The 17522-nt window shown below is 37.8% G+C and overlaps 3 protein-coding genes across 3 annotated transcripts; all 3 read right to left on the minus strand.

Annotated features, from left to right (window-relative positions):
• Positions 1–1024: 1024 nt before the first annotated feature.
• On the minus strand, positions 1025–15079 carry LOC141436334 (uncharacterized). The gene is made up of 3 exons (XM_074099272.1): positions 14988–15079; positions 13721–14235; positions 1025–1566 (listed from the first exon to the last, which is right to left on the minus strand). The coding sequence occupies exons 1-3, from the start codon at positions 14997–14999 to the stop codon at positions 1110–1112; spliced, it is 984 nt and encodes a 327-aa protein (XP_073955373.1). The 5' UTR covers positions 15000–15079; the 3' UTR covers positions 1025–1109.
• On the minus strand, positions 3125–3887 carry LOC141436332 (uncharacterized). The gene is made up of 2 exons (XM_074099270.1): positions 3784–3887; positions 3125–3669 (listed from the first exon to the last, which is right to left on the minus strand). The coding sequence occupies exons 1-2, from the start codon at positions 3793–3795 to the stop codon at positions 3211–3213; spliced, it is 471 nt and encodes a 156-aa protein (XP_073955371.1). The 5' UTR covers positions 3796–3887; the 3' UTR covers positions 3125–3210.
• LOC141436333 (uncharacterized) lies at positions 7840–8943 on the minus strand. The gene is made up of 2 exons (XM_074099271.1): positions 8852–8943; positions 7840–8340 (listed from the first exon to the last, which is right to left on the minus strand). The coding sequence occupies exons 1-2, from the start codon at positions 8861–8863 to the stop codon at positions 7903–7905; spliced, it is 450 nt and encodes a 149-aa protein (XP_073955372.1). The 5' UTR covers positions 8864–8943; the 3' UTR covers positions 7840–7902.
• Positions 15080–17522: the final 2443 nt, after the last annotated feature.

Consider the following 17522-nt stretch of genomic DNA (forward strand, 5'->3'; position numbering starts at 1 on the left):
CTAAGGATTTCGTATTTTGTACGGAATATTTCAAGTTTAGGTATATTTTATACCTTAGGCTGCTTTTTGATTTACTTTTAAACTATAAACTACTAATAATTCTCAAGAAAACTTAACCGTATAGTTTTTCTTGCAAGTTTGATATACTTAGTAGTACCATCCTGATTTTTTTCAAATTTTTCCTCCCACCGGTTTAGATTTAAGGGGGGGGGGCGCTCGATTTTAATGAATATTTAATTAAAAAATAATAATATGAATTGAATATTTTGCAAACAAATGACTGAATCGAAAAATCGTTAATCGAAAAATCGTTTAGCAACCCCCTAATGGTTTCAAAAGACCTATCCAACGATACCCCACACTACAAGGTTGGATGAGAAAAAAAAACAATCATTTACGTCTATGGGAGGTACTCTAAAAAAAATTATATTTTATTTTTTATTATACCATTTTGTCGGCATAGTTTACATATATCTTCGTGCAAAATTACAGCTTTCTAGCATTGATAGTCTCTGAGAAAAGCGCGACGGACAGACAGACAGACGCAGACTGACATGGCGAAACTATAAGGGTTCCGTTTTTGCCATTTTGGCTACGGAACCCTAAATACACTTTTTAAAGTCATTTATTTAGAAAAAGTTAACTGTAAGCTATAAGGCATTGAATCCTTGCTGGATACTACTGTGCTTAACATGTCCATGATTTTGATGAGTGACGTCACCCTAATTGAGAACTCACGAAAATATTCCCATATCGCAATGTTTTTTTAAATCGGTTCATAAATGACGGAGGTATGAGGTTAAGCCGAATTGTTAAGAACTTCTTTTTTTTAAGTCGGTTAAAAATAAAATAAATTGCATAGGTAAGATTTTCAGTTCCGAAAGCAAGTTTTTTTAATCTTTTTCCTGAATTTTTATTTTATTGCTACCAGTTAAAGTTTTTTCTTCTCATTAATTACTGCACATGTTTTTAAAAAGAAGGTGCTAGACATTATACTCAGTAGATAATAAATAAAAATAGTAAATTTATTTTTAACTTTTTTATATTTGCATATTTACAGGCGTTATAAAAACTTAAAAAATAAATAAATTTTGCAACAGAACTGTTATTTACCAGCCGTAGTTGCCATAGAGACCAGAGTAGGAGACGTGGGAGACAGCAGGAGCCGCAGAGTAGGCTACTGCGGTCTTGACTACGGGAGCGGCGGCGTAGGAAGCCACGGCGGGAGCGGCGTGGTAAGTATGTACGGCAGGGGCGGCGTAGGTGTTAGCGGCAACGGGAGCAGCGGCGTACGCGACGGGAGCAGAGTGGTAGGCAGCGGCGTAAGGCACAGCAGATGCAACAGTCTTGGCAACAACCGGGGCAGCGGCGTAAGTGGTTACGGCAGGAGCAGCGTGGTAGGTATGCACAGCGGGCGCGGCGTAAGTCTTAGCGACTACGGGAGCGGCGGCGTACGCGACCGGGCTGGAGTGGTACGCAGAGACGGCGGGAGCGGCGTACGCCACGGGGGCGGAGTGCGTGGAGATGGACTGGTACGAGACGGCGGGAGCGACGGACTTGACGACGGGTGCGGCGTAGGCGACGGGAGCGGCGTGTGCGGCGTAAGACACGTGCGCGGGCGCAGCGTACGACAGGGGAGCCGCAGCGTGCAGTAGGTTGCCGGCGGAGGCGATGCCCGCGGCGCACAGGACTACAACAATCTGGAAGGATACAAAAATACGATATTTGACTATTTTATTTTATCTATAATTTTCGAAATACAGTGTTGTCCTAGGTACTACTACTATCCTACTACTACTACTGTATAGAATAATTAAGTTGTTAAATACCACAAACAATTAAAAAAAAATATCTTATTTTTCCCAAAAAAAGGGCACCGATAACTTCAATTAAACTCAGAGTAAGATAGTTAAACACAAAATCTGACGTAACGTGAATCCCTTTTCCTCCAATCTAAACGTATTTATTTAATTCACTCAACACTTTCATTTAAAAAACCCCAAAAAATAATAATCTGTAGTTACAATTTTATTCGTACCTTGGCGTACATGTTTGTATGGATGTTGATGTCGGAATATTTTTTGGAGCACTCGCTTTCGCTTTTATACGTTCATCGGTGGGCAGGTATTAATCACTTGCACCGACCGGTATGTTTACAAAGTCAAGGTGAAGCTCCACCCAAGTCGATCGTTTAATTTACGCAAGTGATTTATGAGCTATACACATTTTGGATCCATAAGGAAATCCTATTCGGAAGTCCAAGATCGACGATGATATGAAGCAGGTACTTTGATTATGTCATGATAGTTTGCTTCCTTCAAACCAAGGGCTAAGGGCTTCATGGTTTTTGGCCTACTTATAAAATTAATCGATTTTTGATAACGTTACTTTGTTATTCTGTTTAATTTACACTTGTTAGAGGAGATACATTATTTTTTTATTATGCTTTAATGAGGTGACAAAAATAATTATAAAACTTTCGTTATTTTAGACTCTACTCGAGTAGAGTAGACTCTACCCTTGACCACGGTCACTGCAATGTGGTCGAAACGTCGAGGTAAATATTACTCGCGCGTTTAGTGTGATAAGTCCTGTTTGTGGTATTTTGACTAAAAATAAGCGATACCGAAAAACAGAGAGAGAGAGAAAATTACAATATAAACTGCGCAGCCTTTTTGCTTCAGAGCGATCTCTTCCAAGCAATGTTACTCTTTTGAACATCAAACTACCGTGAGTTTCGTCGGGCAGTCGCGCGAGCAGAGCGGTGGCGCGTAGTAGTGCGTATTGCGGCAGCCGCCGAGTCACGTGCTCCTGAGAAGAAGAGCTGCGAAATAGCCCGAAACATGTCGAGCTAAACTCGGTTTAAGACGTGAGTTATCCGTTACTATATCATTTAATCTTACTCTTACCTAATCTGGTAACCCTACTATTGTTAGCTGTTTACTGGTTAACTATTTGTCAATAGTTATATGCTATTACAAAATTGTGTTTGCTGTCATAAACTATTTGCTGTCTCATTCTTTGATACATAATGAAAAAAATAAAATTTGGCCACAATTTGTAACAGTGTGGAAACAGGTAAGAAATCTCTTGATGCTAATTAAACTGTAATAAAACAAAGGAATACAACAAATATTTTTATTCGATTTTAATACATAATGACTAAAATCACTCGTTTCAGGAAAGTTAAAATTGACGGGTTTCAATCATTTACCAGCCGCCGTAGGCACCGTGACCGTAAGCACCATGACCGTAACCACCGACACCACCGTAGCCAGCGCCATAAGAACCGTAGCCAGCCAGAGCGGGTGAATGGACGCTGTATTGGTTAGCATACGACGTCGCGGGCCCATACCCTCCATATCCAAGAGATGAGCCGTAGCCCAAAGCAGAGTGACCATACGAAGGCACAACACTCTTGACGACAGACACGTGGGAGGTAGCGTGGCCGAGTCCGTTATATCCACCGTATCCTAATCCTGCACCATAGCCGCCATAGCCAGCGCCATAGCCAGCGCCGTAGCCACCGTAACCCAGCCCGCTTCCGTATCCACCATATCCACCGTGGCCAAGGCTCGAGCCATAGCCGAGCCCGCTGTAGCCAAGATCAGCGCCGTGGAGTGCACCAGCACGGGCAAACCCGAAGAGGCAGGCAGCGATCAAAGCGATCTAAAAAAAAGAAGATTTTAATACCTATCGAACAAATGATTATTGATATGGGTACTTTTAAAACAGCAAGGAATAAATCGTCAGTGTAACAAAAGAAATTTTAAAATGTTTTACCTTAGCGAACATTTTGTTGTTGTTACTTCAAAAGTGATGATTTGAATGTTTTCCAACCATTGTTTGCCCGCTTTTATATGAAAAAGGTAGGATATAAAGCATTCTTTGCCAAGGCTCTATTCTAATAAACGGACCGTAACGTGATTACATTTTTTGCAGCTAGCTGGTGAGTTCGAGTTAAAATTATAAGACTTGAATAATATGATTACATTGTCTAATGAGAATTATTTCGTAAAGTGACCACGTGATTTCATCTTTTACAAGTTCTCCCTTGTAATATTTGCTAATTAAAACTTGTCTTGTAAGAAAGATACATAGCCCTTGTTGGTCATGTTTACATCATTGTTAACAACATTGAAGGCAGTATAAATGTTTGAATAGACCTTGCACGTATCTTACAACTCTTTTTTACTTCCAATAGGCAGAACGTGAATTGGGTTGAAATATTTGTCAAAAAACATCCGACTACCGGGGCATTATATTCTAAGAAAAACTGGCGAAGTGCAATGCGACTCTAGCATTGAGGGTTTCGAACAAACAAGTTAATAGTACGCTGATCTTAAAAAATATTAATTTTTTAGACGACCAGATGGCCTAGTGGTTAGAGAACCTGACTACGAAGCTTGAGGTCCCGGGTTCGATTCCCGTGTCGGGGCAGATATTTGTATGAAAAATACGAATGGTTGTTCTCGGGTCTTGGGTGTTTAATATGTATTTAAGTATGTATCTATCTATATAATGATATTTATCCGTTGCTTAGTACCCATAACACAAGCTTTGCTAAGCTTACTTTGGGACTAGGTCAATTGGTGTGAATTGTCCCGTGATATTTATTTATTTATTTTATTTATTTATTTATTTATTTATTAATTCAATGTTAAAAAAAAATGCAATATAATTATTTTCCTTATAAACTAGCCTGTACCATGTCAGGAACTATGTGCTGCGACAAATAAATAAAATTGGGTCCTTAAGTTATAGATAGTAGACTAGACTTATAATGTAGCTCACTCCTTTAGACAGACATTTTTTTTCACTTGCCGTTTTTTGTAAAAATAAATTGAAACTTTACTTTGGCAAATCACACGTTTTGTGAGATTAATATAGGTTTTGTGCCTTGGTCTGTTTGATTAAAAAAGAGGTCGTACGTCTGTCAGCTGTCAGTTGTCAAATGTCGCCGTACAACGACACATACGTTCACACACACGTACACACACGCACGTACGTAAGAAAACACAGAGCAACGCATTCGTCGATATTCCTCGCTTTATACCGGGCACATCGTGACATGCTACAAAAAAAATGTAGGTACGACGAGCGAAGCGAGATGTTGTTAGTATGAATTGTGACCACAACGCACGAGCCGAGCAAGCGAAGCGAGCGTGCCGTGGCAGCGGCCGGCAAAGTGCCAGGACCGATATGGCGGCATTTCATGATATGTCTAGGAATGTAATGATCTGCCTAAACTAGCCAAATTATGAAATGGCGGCGTTTCATGATATGCCTAGGAATTTTATGATTTGCCTAAACGTCACTAGGCCTGGCTAGGATGTCCCTTAGCCTATTCATGAAATGGCGCCATTTCACGAATGCGTAGGAATTTGCACAATTGCACAGGCCTCCTCTCAGAACAAGAAGGCTTGGGCCATAGTTCCCATTATTAGTAAGATTCCTAATATTAGTAAGGAGAATGTCAAAGTGATTGACATTTTAATGATATGAAATCAATAGATGAAACCCTACTGTCAGCTCTATTATTATAAGGTAGGTATTGTGAATGACACAGAAATAATGATGGCAACGGAAGGTAACTAACCAGCACTTAGATTACCTTACTTCAATTATTTAATTTAATCATTATGCGTTATTTATTTATTAACAGTGAATCACTTTCGTCAATCATTTGAAAGAACTCTTATCGATATTTTAATTTACCCGACGACGCTTTTATTAACTGGTTGTATGGGCCAGAACTTTTGGTCATAGTTTGCCATTTGGAAACGTAGACAACCGACATACCTGATGTTCATCAATGTAAGAAAAGTCCATCTGCAAAGCATACAATTTTGTAGCGTCTCCAAGACTGACACAACCTTAATATTCAGGCAATAAGGTCCTGTATATATATTTTTGGCACTTTAAACGTATGTATATTTTTGTTGCTGACTGTACTTCTTAAAGAACATTTCGACCTCTCGTTCTAGCTTATCATTATCATGTAATATCGCTGACATGGAAGAAAAGTTACTTCATATTTTGATACCATACACTACTCTCGTAGTTCCGTATAATTTCTGATTTCGCCAGGAGCTGATTCTGGTTATTTGTCATTTCGCAAATAATTAGAGGTATAGCAAGGCGCTTGAAGACTGATTCACCTACAAAAAGACTATTGACCAACCGGCCATGGTTACTATCCATTGTTTGGCTTATGATTGTTTTGTATGTTTCTAAATATTTCTGTGCCAACTTTGGCCGAATTAAACTAAGTAACTAGAAAAATCTTTACATGATATTCTATTTTATTATAAAATACCTTGTTTTTAGTGATCAGGGTAGAACACCCTATAAAAATGCGTTGCTCTAATGTGTAAAACTATTGTAACAAATTTTACTGATTTTTTTAAGCAATATGGGATAGTTTAAGCGGGATTTCTCTACCTCTTATATATGTATACGCGCAAACGAGACAGAACTTCGTTATGACTATACAGACGTACGCTGCTACACCTCGCAATACACCTTTTCACAATAAATTATGGCCGACTCTGAGAAGACCTAAGCTTTAATCGTTATTGGTAGTAGAACAACAGTTATTATTCAGTGTTACCACGAGGAAAGACAATTCCTTCTCGACCCACAGGTGGAACAAGTTGGTGGTACTACGAGGAACAAGTAAAGGAATATACTAAGAGTCGAGGCTACGGTGGTTCACCTTTGACAATTACTGCATAAATCTAGTATAAGACACGTCGAAAAAAATAGGATTCAATGAAAATTTAGTTCTTATTCATAAATAAAATATGATCATGGAACCCTCTTATACAGTCCTTGGCAATCTATTCGGCAAAAAACGACCGCAGTAGGTGTCATACCATGAAAGAATCAAGGTTTTGTGGTCATTCACTGTTTTCGATCGTCCAGTGTAGCATGCACCTTACAGAGTACTTGCATAACTGAACAAGAGGTCAAGTAGTATTGGTCCATGCCTCAAATAGACGTCGTAAGTCAACCGAAATAATTTCAATTGGTTTTGTGATTGAATAAAACAATAGATTACTAGGTGCTGCTAGTATTTATTAAAGTTATGAAGTCTGCGAGTAATTTCGATATATGCCTACAAGGTAATTTTAAAAATCAACCCGGAAATTTTTCATTATAATAGTCAAAGTTTTTTCATTGTTATTTTTTATTCCAATTTTAGTCACGCTGTTTTGTATATCGACCAATGTATGAAAACATTGTTGTTGTTAATCCTAAAACACCACCTATTAAAATGTTTTAATTTTAAAACACCTTTTCTATGTCCCACTGCATGAACTACTGGACCTCCTTATTTATATAATTTTGAAACGTTATCGGAAGGCACGTGAAATGTTCACAAAGTTATGACCATTACTGTGGCGGCATATAACAAAAAATAATAACATTAAATAATAATAATAAAAAATTAATAAACTTGTTTTTTAGGTTTTTTCTTAATAAAAATTATGTGGAAGTACGAAACCCTCCATAATGTAAAATCCGACACGTACTTGGCCGATTTTCTTGCACATATAATGCAATCTTCTCTATTCCTATGAAACAGTACCCTGACTGGCAGATAACCCATAAAATAAGGCACTCAAAGCCAAAAGACTTAAAACATGACTGACATGCGATAAATTAGTATCATAGAGGTGCAATAAGACATTTTTAAAATGTTCCATGGGGTAGGCTCTTGTATTTCTTCTATCATGGAGGCAAAGCTGCAGGAATAATATGTGGGATATAATTTGGCAAAAAATACAATGGTGCTGCTATGGGATAAAGGTAGAACAGTAAATCAAATAACAGTTTGACTTTTATTAAAAGGTCGATTTATTGTTTTTTTTTTATAATTTACAATTTATTTATAGTTTACCACAAGCCGTTGTATCCGTATCCGCTGTGACCGTAGGCGCCATGACCGTAGCCACCGTACGTCAGAGCCGGGGAGTATGCTGAGTGTCCAAGACCATAGGAAGAGTAAGCCAACGGAGCAGCATAAGACTTAATGATCGGAGAACCATGGTAGCTGTATTGTGAGATAGAAGAAAGGGCGGGAGCGTGAGCGTAGGAGATAGGTGCAATGGTCTTGATTACTGGAGCCGCGACTACGGTCTTCGCGACGATTGGCGCGGAGTAGGAGTAAGGAGAGATGGCGTGGCTGCCGTAACCGAGGCCACTGTAGCCATAGGCACCGCCGTAGCCACCGCCGTAGCCAAGGGAACCGTAGCCGAGGGAGCTGTAGCCAAGACCACCTCCGTACAGGTTACCGGCGCTGGCGAAGCCAAAAAGGGCGACAAGGATGGCGAACTGAAATAAATAAATCGATAAGCACTTCATATTCGTATGCTTCATTATTGATTTACAAAGTTCCCAATTCGCACTGGGTCCACGTGGGACCTACAGTCCAAGCTCTCTCATTCAGAGAGGACTCCTGTGCCCTGCAGGGGGATATATTGCTGATTGAATGGTATTTGTTTCATTAAATTATAATTTTCTTTATGAAGATTCAATACATTTGAAAGTCTACTGATGTCAATAGAAGCCATGGTACTCTAGTGGTCTGACCTATAGCCTCTTAAGGAGAGAGTCGTAGGATCGAGTCTGATCTGAACTCCTCTGAGTTTTTCTTAGTTCAACTGCGAAAATACAAATTGAACTTTACCACGAGTTTTACGGTTAAGAAACCTCCACATATCCAAGTGTAGTTCCCAATCCACACCGGGCGTTTAGCGCTGGGTATTTTGGGAGGAAACCTGCGTCCAGTAGTGGGTGGGCAGATTAATATTTGCTAGTAAGTTTTAAGTTTTGTTATCCTCACCTTTCCGATCATGGTTGTTGTTTCCCTGGTAGTGATACTTAGAATGCTTCTTCTTCAAAAAATATTTGCTTATATATGTAAGTATGTCGGAAATACTTAACTGTAGCCTCTGTCAAGGCTCTAGCTGCTATTACAAATTGGACCGATTGCGACATCGTCACCGCCAAATTGATATTTAATTTTAAAACTGTGAGAAAATAATACTGAAGGTAAAAACGTTTCGTGCACACAAAGGAGTCGAATGAACTCGGACATTAAGGAAACAAAAGTTTAATTGGAATAATAAAAAACTTGATTATAGCCCAAGTCGGTCGGAAATATTTAGGCAAATTAACAATGACTTTAAAAGTAAAGGGGTAAAGATAAAAGCAGTAACGTTACTCAGTTTAGGACCATTTGAAGTTTTATTGTGACACGAGTCACGAGACCTAAATTTAGTTCCACATTTGAGTGTTACCTTCCTTATTTTTATTATCAAAAGAAAACATTAATTATTTATGTACAGTCGAGGTAACGGAATCACGTTCCATGGTGGTACCTTTCTGCTACTACTCAGGTCATGTTGGCATCCTATACATTTGCCAAAGAAATCATAGCAAAATTGATTATGAAAAGGATCTACCCTGGTACGTGATTTAGTTTCCTCGACTGTACTTTACTTGCCTTTACCTGCCGTTTCGCTCTCTCAAATCCTTAAGTCTGGAAATTGAATGTAAGTTGCGAGATTCTACTTATTTCTCATGAGAATGTCCAAAAATTTGATAATTTATGAAAATTTAATACGCGTGTTATTTAGTACAGCTTCAAAACCAGAGTGTCGTAGTTGTGAACCCGGACTCGAGTCTCTTAGTATTTTTGGAATTGAGGAGCGAAATTATATTTGAAATCATATTTTAAACTAAGCTTTTCCCTGATGGAAAAACATCGTAAGAAAATCAGTTTCCAATTCGCACTGGACTCAGGTGAAAACTATAGCCAAAGCCCTCTTAATCTGAGAAGAAGCTCGTGAGTAAAAAGGCCAGACATCATGATCTCATGATAATGATAAAGTTGAGAATACGTTTAAGAGTCATAATTGAGAATCTTTTTGTTTCACTCCTGTGTCACTATCATGCATGAAATTAAATAAATATCATGAGACAATTGACACTCTCACACTCATTCACTCATTGTATCTCTACTAAGATCACTAACGGATAAACACACGAGTACATTTAAATGTCCAAGACTCGAGAACAAACGGTTGTATTAGGTATTCATACAAATATCTGCTCCGACCGGAGATCAAGCGCGGGACCTAAACCTATATAGTTAGATTGTTTCATCACTTTGCTATCGGGCGGTTCAAGCTGAGGCGATCATCACCAACAGCTTTCAGCTTGGTCAAAAATAAACGTTTTGTGAGGTGAAATTTCACTAAGTTCAAAAACAGGGCAGTTATAGGGTGAGGTGCAACAGCAAGGAGCGGCAATCAGTGTCATCATCTCAGCCTTTATACATCCCACAGCTGAACACAGGCCTCCTCGCAGGATAAGAGAGCTTGGGCTGTAGTTCTCACGCGGGCCCAGCACGAAACAGGCAGGTAGGCGGGCAGGACAGATAATGTATGTTGCTTAATGATGTCTGATAGTGTATCAGGACATAGCAACGTAACTCGTGGGTTTGACAATATGACTTAAAACCAGTACCGTGTGTGTGTCTATCTGTCACGATTTGACAGCAGCCGCCCGCAATGTTGCTGTACAAGTGCAGTAGGAAATAGATATTTAAAAAAGTCGCCAACCATCAACTTTCTGTATAGAGGAACCCCATAATATGAGTTATTTCTCAGGTACTTTTATTCATGCATTATATTTTGTGAAAATTTGAATCAGTAACATAATTATTATGTAATACGGCTTAAAAGTAGATGATGTAGGTTACAGAAGAACTGTTACCAGTAAATTACGTTAAGTTAGAACTGCGGCCCCATACAAAAACGAACTGCTACCAGTTAAGTAAGTTAAACTACAACTGCGACCCTATACAAAACAAACGGTTACTATTACTAGTAAACTAGGTTAGATTAGAACTGTGACCCCAAAGGTGACCCCATAGTAAAACGAACTGTTACTAGTAAAACAGGTTAAATTATAACTGTGACTCCATACAAAAATGAACTGTTACCAGTAAAATAGGTTAGGTTAGAACTGTGACCCCATAAAAAAGACCTACTTAAGTAGATGCGGTTGTTGTTTTTGTTCCCGTTACAGTTAATTTACATCATCTCATCGCCAATATCATATGAGCCGAAGGACGTTCACCGTTGAACACAACCGTTGGATACAGACCTCCCCCATACAATGAATCTTGTATGCGAAATATCACACATTGAAAATTAGGTAACAAGTTTATTCGAATAGACAGCGAACAGGCTAGATTCAGTTTGAAGTTTTAAATAAATTTATCTTACTACTTATTTAAAACTATAACTAAAACATAATCAAAATCAGATCTTTCAAGTCATCAAGATGCAGATGTTAATACCAAGTGTCACTTTTGAAGGCGTGGCTTTGTTTATGTTTTGACACAGTTTCTTGACCTTGCTCAACGCAGCCGTCCATCAAAACTTGACCTCCCATATCCAAGCGGCATTATAGAGCTCGGTGCCATATAAAAATGGACATCTCACACATAATACAAAACAGTTGATGCTATCTTTCATTTTAACACACAATCATGCCGGATAATATCATACATAATAAACAGAATTAAACGTTAATTACACGCCTTTGTATATGATACTAATTGTTATGGTGTAATAATTCTTTCATCTTTTAATTTTAAGGTTCCTGCAGTTTCATTCATTAGATTTGTCTTTGAAGATGTGCTACTTTTATCTTGTGTTCATTATGTCTGTATTACTAAGTAGTTAACTAAGAAAGTTCTTCACCTACTAGTTTTTAATGTCTTATACATGACATAAAAAAAGTCACGTTGATTAGTGATTAAAACAGACGTAGATGTTCAAGACACACGGCTGTTTATCCGGCCAAGTTCAATAGAACAGTCCTGGTCGAGTGAATTAAATTAGTTATACAATGAGATGTTGACTTCCCAATTTCATATGTTTATTTTATTTTGTGTTTGTTAGCGTTTATCGACAGATATTAAATTTGATAAGAAGACAGTACTGGTCTTCATCTTAAAATACTTAAAATAATTTATGAAAATTAAAAAAAATCCTCCAGATAATTTTAGTTTACGTAGTAGTGTCTACATATGTACATAGGTACAAACAAATTGCAAGTAAAGAAAACTAAGTAGGTAAAGTAAAGAACATTTTTGTGGTAAGTTTATTAAATAATCGCGATCCGCATAAGCGATCCCTTCAAATATCGAACCTACTGTGTTAAAAATAAAGTTGTGTTAAATACTTGTGATGTATAGATATCATTTAATAAAATTGAAAATCTGTTTAAAAAAAAATATACCTCGTTGAGTTTCTTCCCGATTCTTCTCAACAGAGGTTTTCCGAACCAGTTTTAGATTTGTTTTGACATTCATAAGTGCTTGTTATAGCCTAAATTGAATAAAGGTATTTTGACTTTGAAATAACTAGCTTTTACCCGCGGCTTCGTCCACGTGGAATTCGGTTATCGTGCGCTGTTTCCTCGGGAACTGTGCATTTTCCGGGATAATAAGTAGCCCATAAACTATCTCTATGCCAGAAATCACGTCGATCCGTTGCTCCGTTTCGACGTGAAAGACGGGCAAAAATACAAACACACTTTCACATTTATAATATTAGTATGGATTTTAAGATGAATTTTGGTTAACTTGTAGAAAAAGTATTGTATACAATCTTCATTAGGCCTTAAAATGTCATGCCTAATTTTAGCCCACTCGGCAAAGCTTCGTGGCCTAATCACTGTACTCGACTTTAAGCACCCTCATTATGTAATATTAAATTGTATTACTATTTAATTGTAGTACTATTTAAGTAAGTTAAATCAGTATAAAAAACATTTTTAGTTTAAAATTCTTACCTACCTGAAATTTAATTTTTAATTTCGTTTATTCTATATGTATCGCAAACCAGAATTGTTAGCATAATTTAGCCGAGTTATACATACTCTAACTAAATGTTGTCATTTACAATTTACAACCCAGAACAGCATTACACAGCTAAATTATGAACAGTGGTAAGTGGCAAGTGGCTTAACCATCCATGTTCACGACTGTACATTCTATGATAAAATTATTATGAATCACCAGAAAAAGGTTGCAATGAGAACTTTAAGTCTGAAAGTACATAATTTGATCGAATTTTCCTTTTGGTTTATCACATATTTATGTGTATGTGTGTGTATTTGTGTGTGTTTGTGTTACCTTTATTTATGGCACACGATCGTATTCAATTAAAATAAGTGCAATATACTCGTACTACCAAATAAGTGCTGTTATTAATTCAATCCTACTTACTAACCTACGAATGAAAATTTTAACGATTCATTTTGCAACATAGTAGAAAAGGAATCATGGATTGGTTACCGATTCGTCATTCATCAATGCGGAATTTTAGTAACAGCGAACTGGATAAGAATTAATGATTTATTTATGAGTGCCTTATTCAGTGATCTGTTGCCTAGTTTATAATGGGCAGCTCTAACTGAGAATAAACTACCTTACGCAGAAAACACCACATTGTTAAGTTTTACGAAAAGCTGTCAATCACAATTAAACTTCATTATTTAAATCGGTATTTTCAAATTTTATTCAAATGGCATATAAAACTTTACAGAATTATAAAAACAACTAGATATACTCATTCGTAGTCGAAGTGATCACCAGCCGTAGTTGGCCAAGCCGTTGTATGATACGTGGGATACCGCGGGCGCGGCGGAGTAGGTCAGAGCTGACTTGTACACTGGGGCGGCGGCGTAAGCGGCGACGGGAGCAGCGTGAGCGTAAGTCGCCACAGGGGCTTGGGCGTAAGTGGCCACGGGCGCAGCGTGGGCGTAGGACAGCGGCGCGGAGTAGGCGACGGGAGCCGGGGCGGCGTAACTGGCCACAGGCGCGGCGTAACTCGCTACAGGGGCGGCGTAAGCCACGGGAGCGACGGCCTTAGCGTACACGGGGGCAGTGTGGGCGGTGTGGGTAGAGTAAGAAGATACTGACGAGACCGCGGGGGCCACGGCTTTTACAACTGGTGCTGAGTAGGCGACCGGGGCGTGGGCGTACGCGGAGAGAGCTGGGGCAGCGTAGCTCTTGTAAACCGGAGAAGCGGCGTATGTGGCTACAGGGGCGCCATAAGATGCGTAGGAAGCGTAGGGTGCGGCGTAAGAAGCGCCGTACAAGCCTCCGGCTCTGGCGGTCGCCAGCGCGCACAGGAATACTACAAACTGGAAAAAAACGTAGCGTTAATTTCATCGTCATTATCATAGCACTTCTAAATGCAGGTCTCTCAGATTGAAAAAGCTGCAGTTCCTACGTGGTTGCTGTGCGGGTTGGGAACACTTCGCAGGTTTATGGAGGTCCCTCACAATTTTTTCTTATAACAAAAACTCCGTGGTACATTTTTAGTGTTATTTTGCACGTAAATTAAAAAAAAAATCAGAGGTCAGGTGACCCGCATGCTTGTTTGCCCCCTCTTATATAAAAAAAGTACAAGTCCAGGTTCGAACCTACGGCCCTCTGCTTGAGAGGCTAAAATATCTTTTTGCACGGCGTGGTCAATTAATATAGTTATTATTATCTGTCCTGTTTGTTCCTTCATTATCATTTTATAACTTTTTTGGTAATAGAGCTCATGTTTTTATTATATTGACCTATTAAAGAACTGAAATCACAAATCATTATCCAAACAAGCAAATTTATTAGAAGTAAATTGCCTTGCTCAAAACAATTGTTTTTTGTCGGAAGTATTTCAATTTCTCCCAAAGATTCCCCCTTTATACTGAACGTGGCTCCAACAGAGTTTGAGAGCTTAAGCCATTATTATAATAGGAATTAATTTTGCAATAGGTAATTAAAAACATAGCTGAACAATTCCCACTTAATAGCCCATTTTTAACAACTTGCGTAAGTCGCAAACACTCTAACACTTTTTTTACACTTAATTATCACTATGTTAAAAGCACACACGATCCCGTACCTTAGCTGCCATTTTGTTATATAAAATCCACTACGGCAAGTGATACAGTTGGGTGGTGCGCGGTAACTTTTATACTATTCTAGGTTTCCCCCGTGCGTACGCGTACTAACTACTTCGTTAGATCCCTGCCAAGGATCTCTGTGTCACTTCAGTCGCGTACCGTTCTTTCAGACGACATGTCCTGCAGGGCTACTACGAAACTCGAAACTCGAAGTTCGTGTCGTGCTGTCCCTTTCGCTCTCGTATTAAATAGTATAAGTGTCAGAGAGAGCGCACGACACGAACTTCGAGTTTCGAGTTTCGTAGTAGCCCTGCTGGCATGGATCTTTGTTTAAAACCGAGTATGATTGGAAACTATAATGACATAGGATCAATTTACTTTGGAAAAAGTAAGTATTTTGGGATGCTGTAACCGGGGTAGCTCTGTTTTATCGTTTAAGAAGTCACTTGTGTGAGTTTTTTTAGTATGCTTTCTGCTGTAAGCGTAATTTTTGGGTAGCATTATTAATACTTGTGCTGGCTAAATATATCTCACAAAAAAAGTATTATTGTGAAAAAGCGCCCCCCGCATATTTTTCGTATATCGAGCACCCCACGTTTTTTTCACAATAATGCTAATATTTTTCGTTCATTATTATTTTCTGCCTATAGATATTAAGAACTAATTTTCACTTTTTAGTTCGATGTGCTATAAAAGCGTGTTTTGTAGGTTTTTTTTAACTATATGTAGTTTTAATTTTTTAGTTAGTTTTATTGTTAAAACATGTATTGACATCGGTTTTTGAAAGTCTATATAGTTTAAGTTAAATCTGACCGTTTAAAGTGGGTCAAAATCGAGTTAAAAGGAGTCGGTTACAAACAAACATACATTGTCATGTGAAGCTAATAAAAGCCTTGTAAAAAAAGTTTTCAGTGACAAAATCTAAAAATGAAGTAATTTTTTTTAAGATATGCAAGCTGCTATGCTTTAGGTATAGTTAGATTTGTGTGAAAGATACTTGATGTGGTAATCGCCTGTATCAGTACATTTATTTGAAATAACGTAGACCAAGGAGTGAAAATATAAATTAAATCGGTTTTCCCGCTTGTCTTATTTTCTTTTAACATAATACTCAGTACTCAGCGTGTTCAGGGTATGATTAAATAACTACAGGATCTTAAGATACAGGCTCAGTCTAATTTGGGATCCGCTAGACATACCTTTTTATGTAAACTTGTGTCTTTTAGAGGCAAATAAATTTATTATTTTTATTATGAATCAAAGTACTGATAAGAGATTTATATGAGAGTTTGAGATTGCGAATAAGTTGAGGAATATTAAGAAGAAATAACTTTTATCTATATTTTTTTAAAAACGTTTATCGATTTGGCATCGGTTGCATCAATAATCTTAAGGGCTGTTTCACCGCCCATTGATTAATTTTAACGGACGGATAAATGTAATGCTGTCTCTGTTTGTTTTGTTCAAATAGACAGAGACAGCATCACATTTATCCGTCAGTTAAAATTAATCAATGGGTGGTGAAACAGCCCTTCAATATTATAATGTTTATAAAAAGTAAAGTCCTGCTTTGAACGTCAAAAGTATAGTGATACTATTTGGTGTTAAAATAAAATAAAAATGTTTGTATTTCTAATTGTGTGGTGCAGACAAAGCATACGGGCTTACTTTGCGAAATATGCATCGACGGAATATGGTAGGAGTAACTCTGCAACTGTGGCAAATCCGCAAACCGTCACTGCCATGTGAAAACTCGTAAGTAACAAAATTTGCAAAGTTTTTTTTTAATGCGGACGCTCGTTATTAGGTTTTCTCATGAATAAAGGCATAAAACGGTATTTCCTAAAATTTTGTTACTTACGATGTGTTCACACGGCAGTGACGCAACGCAAGCTAATTTTCAATAAAAATCTAATATAACTGGTTATACAATGAAAGATATAATTCACAGAAAAAAAGACTAAGAATAAGCTTATAAATATTTCAGAGGCTACTTACTTATGCTTGCTAATACTAATATGTCGCAGATATACGAAAATTATCTTTTAAGTCGAGTATATTTTGGGATATAACCAATTTTGGCTTACTATGTCGGTTATTAAAAAAATATAAGCGCTTAAAATCATAAACGCCACTCGAATTCATGAATAAATTCACATTAGTTCTAGACATTCGTATGCCTACTTTGTAAATAGTTTCCTATTTCGTAATTCAGAGATCGTAATGCGATGTAAAAGACACGGTTGGTGGATATGGTTTTGGTTATTAAGACTTTTCATGATGTATCGAAGGTCCCTTTATTTATGGGATAAGTTCGCCTTTGTACCTACATCTGTCTCTCATTGTAATAAGAAAGAAAGAAAATATAGATTAAAAACATACATAACATAGACACAACATACCTACAATAAAGAACATAGAATAAAGAGTCATATCTTGCATACAATCCTACGTAATATCTTAAGGCCTTCTTTTCTTTTTGATCCATTTTTGACCGTTCTCTATCATTAAGTTATTAAAGGGAAAAAAATGGA

Source organism: Choristoneura fumiferana, chromosome 16, assembly GCF_025370935.1.
Source record: "Choristoneura fumiferana chromosome 16, NRCan_CFum_1, whole genome shotgun sequence".
NCBI lineage: Eukaryota > Metazoa > Arthropoda > Insecta > Lepidoptera > Tortricidae > Choristoneura > Choristoneura fumiferana.

Coding starts and splice junctions, on each gene's coding strand:
- LOC141436334 (XM_074099272.1), bottom strand. Junction 1,567..13,720: donor TACTCCGCCGCGCCCGCGGT/ATCCCACGTATC, acceptor CTACGCCGCACC/CGTCGTCAAGTCCGTCGCTC.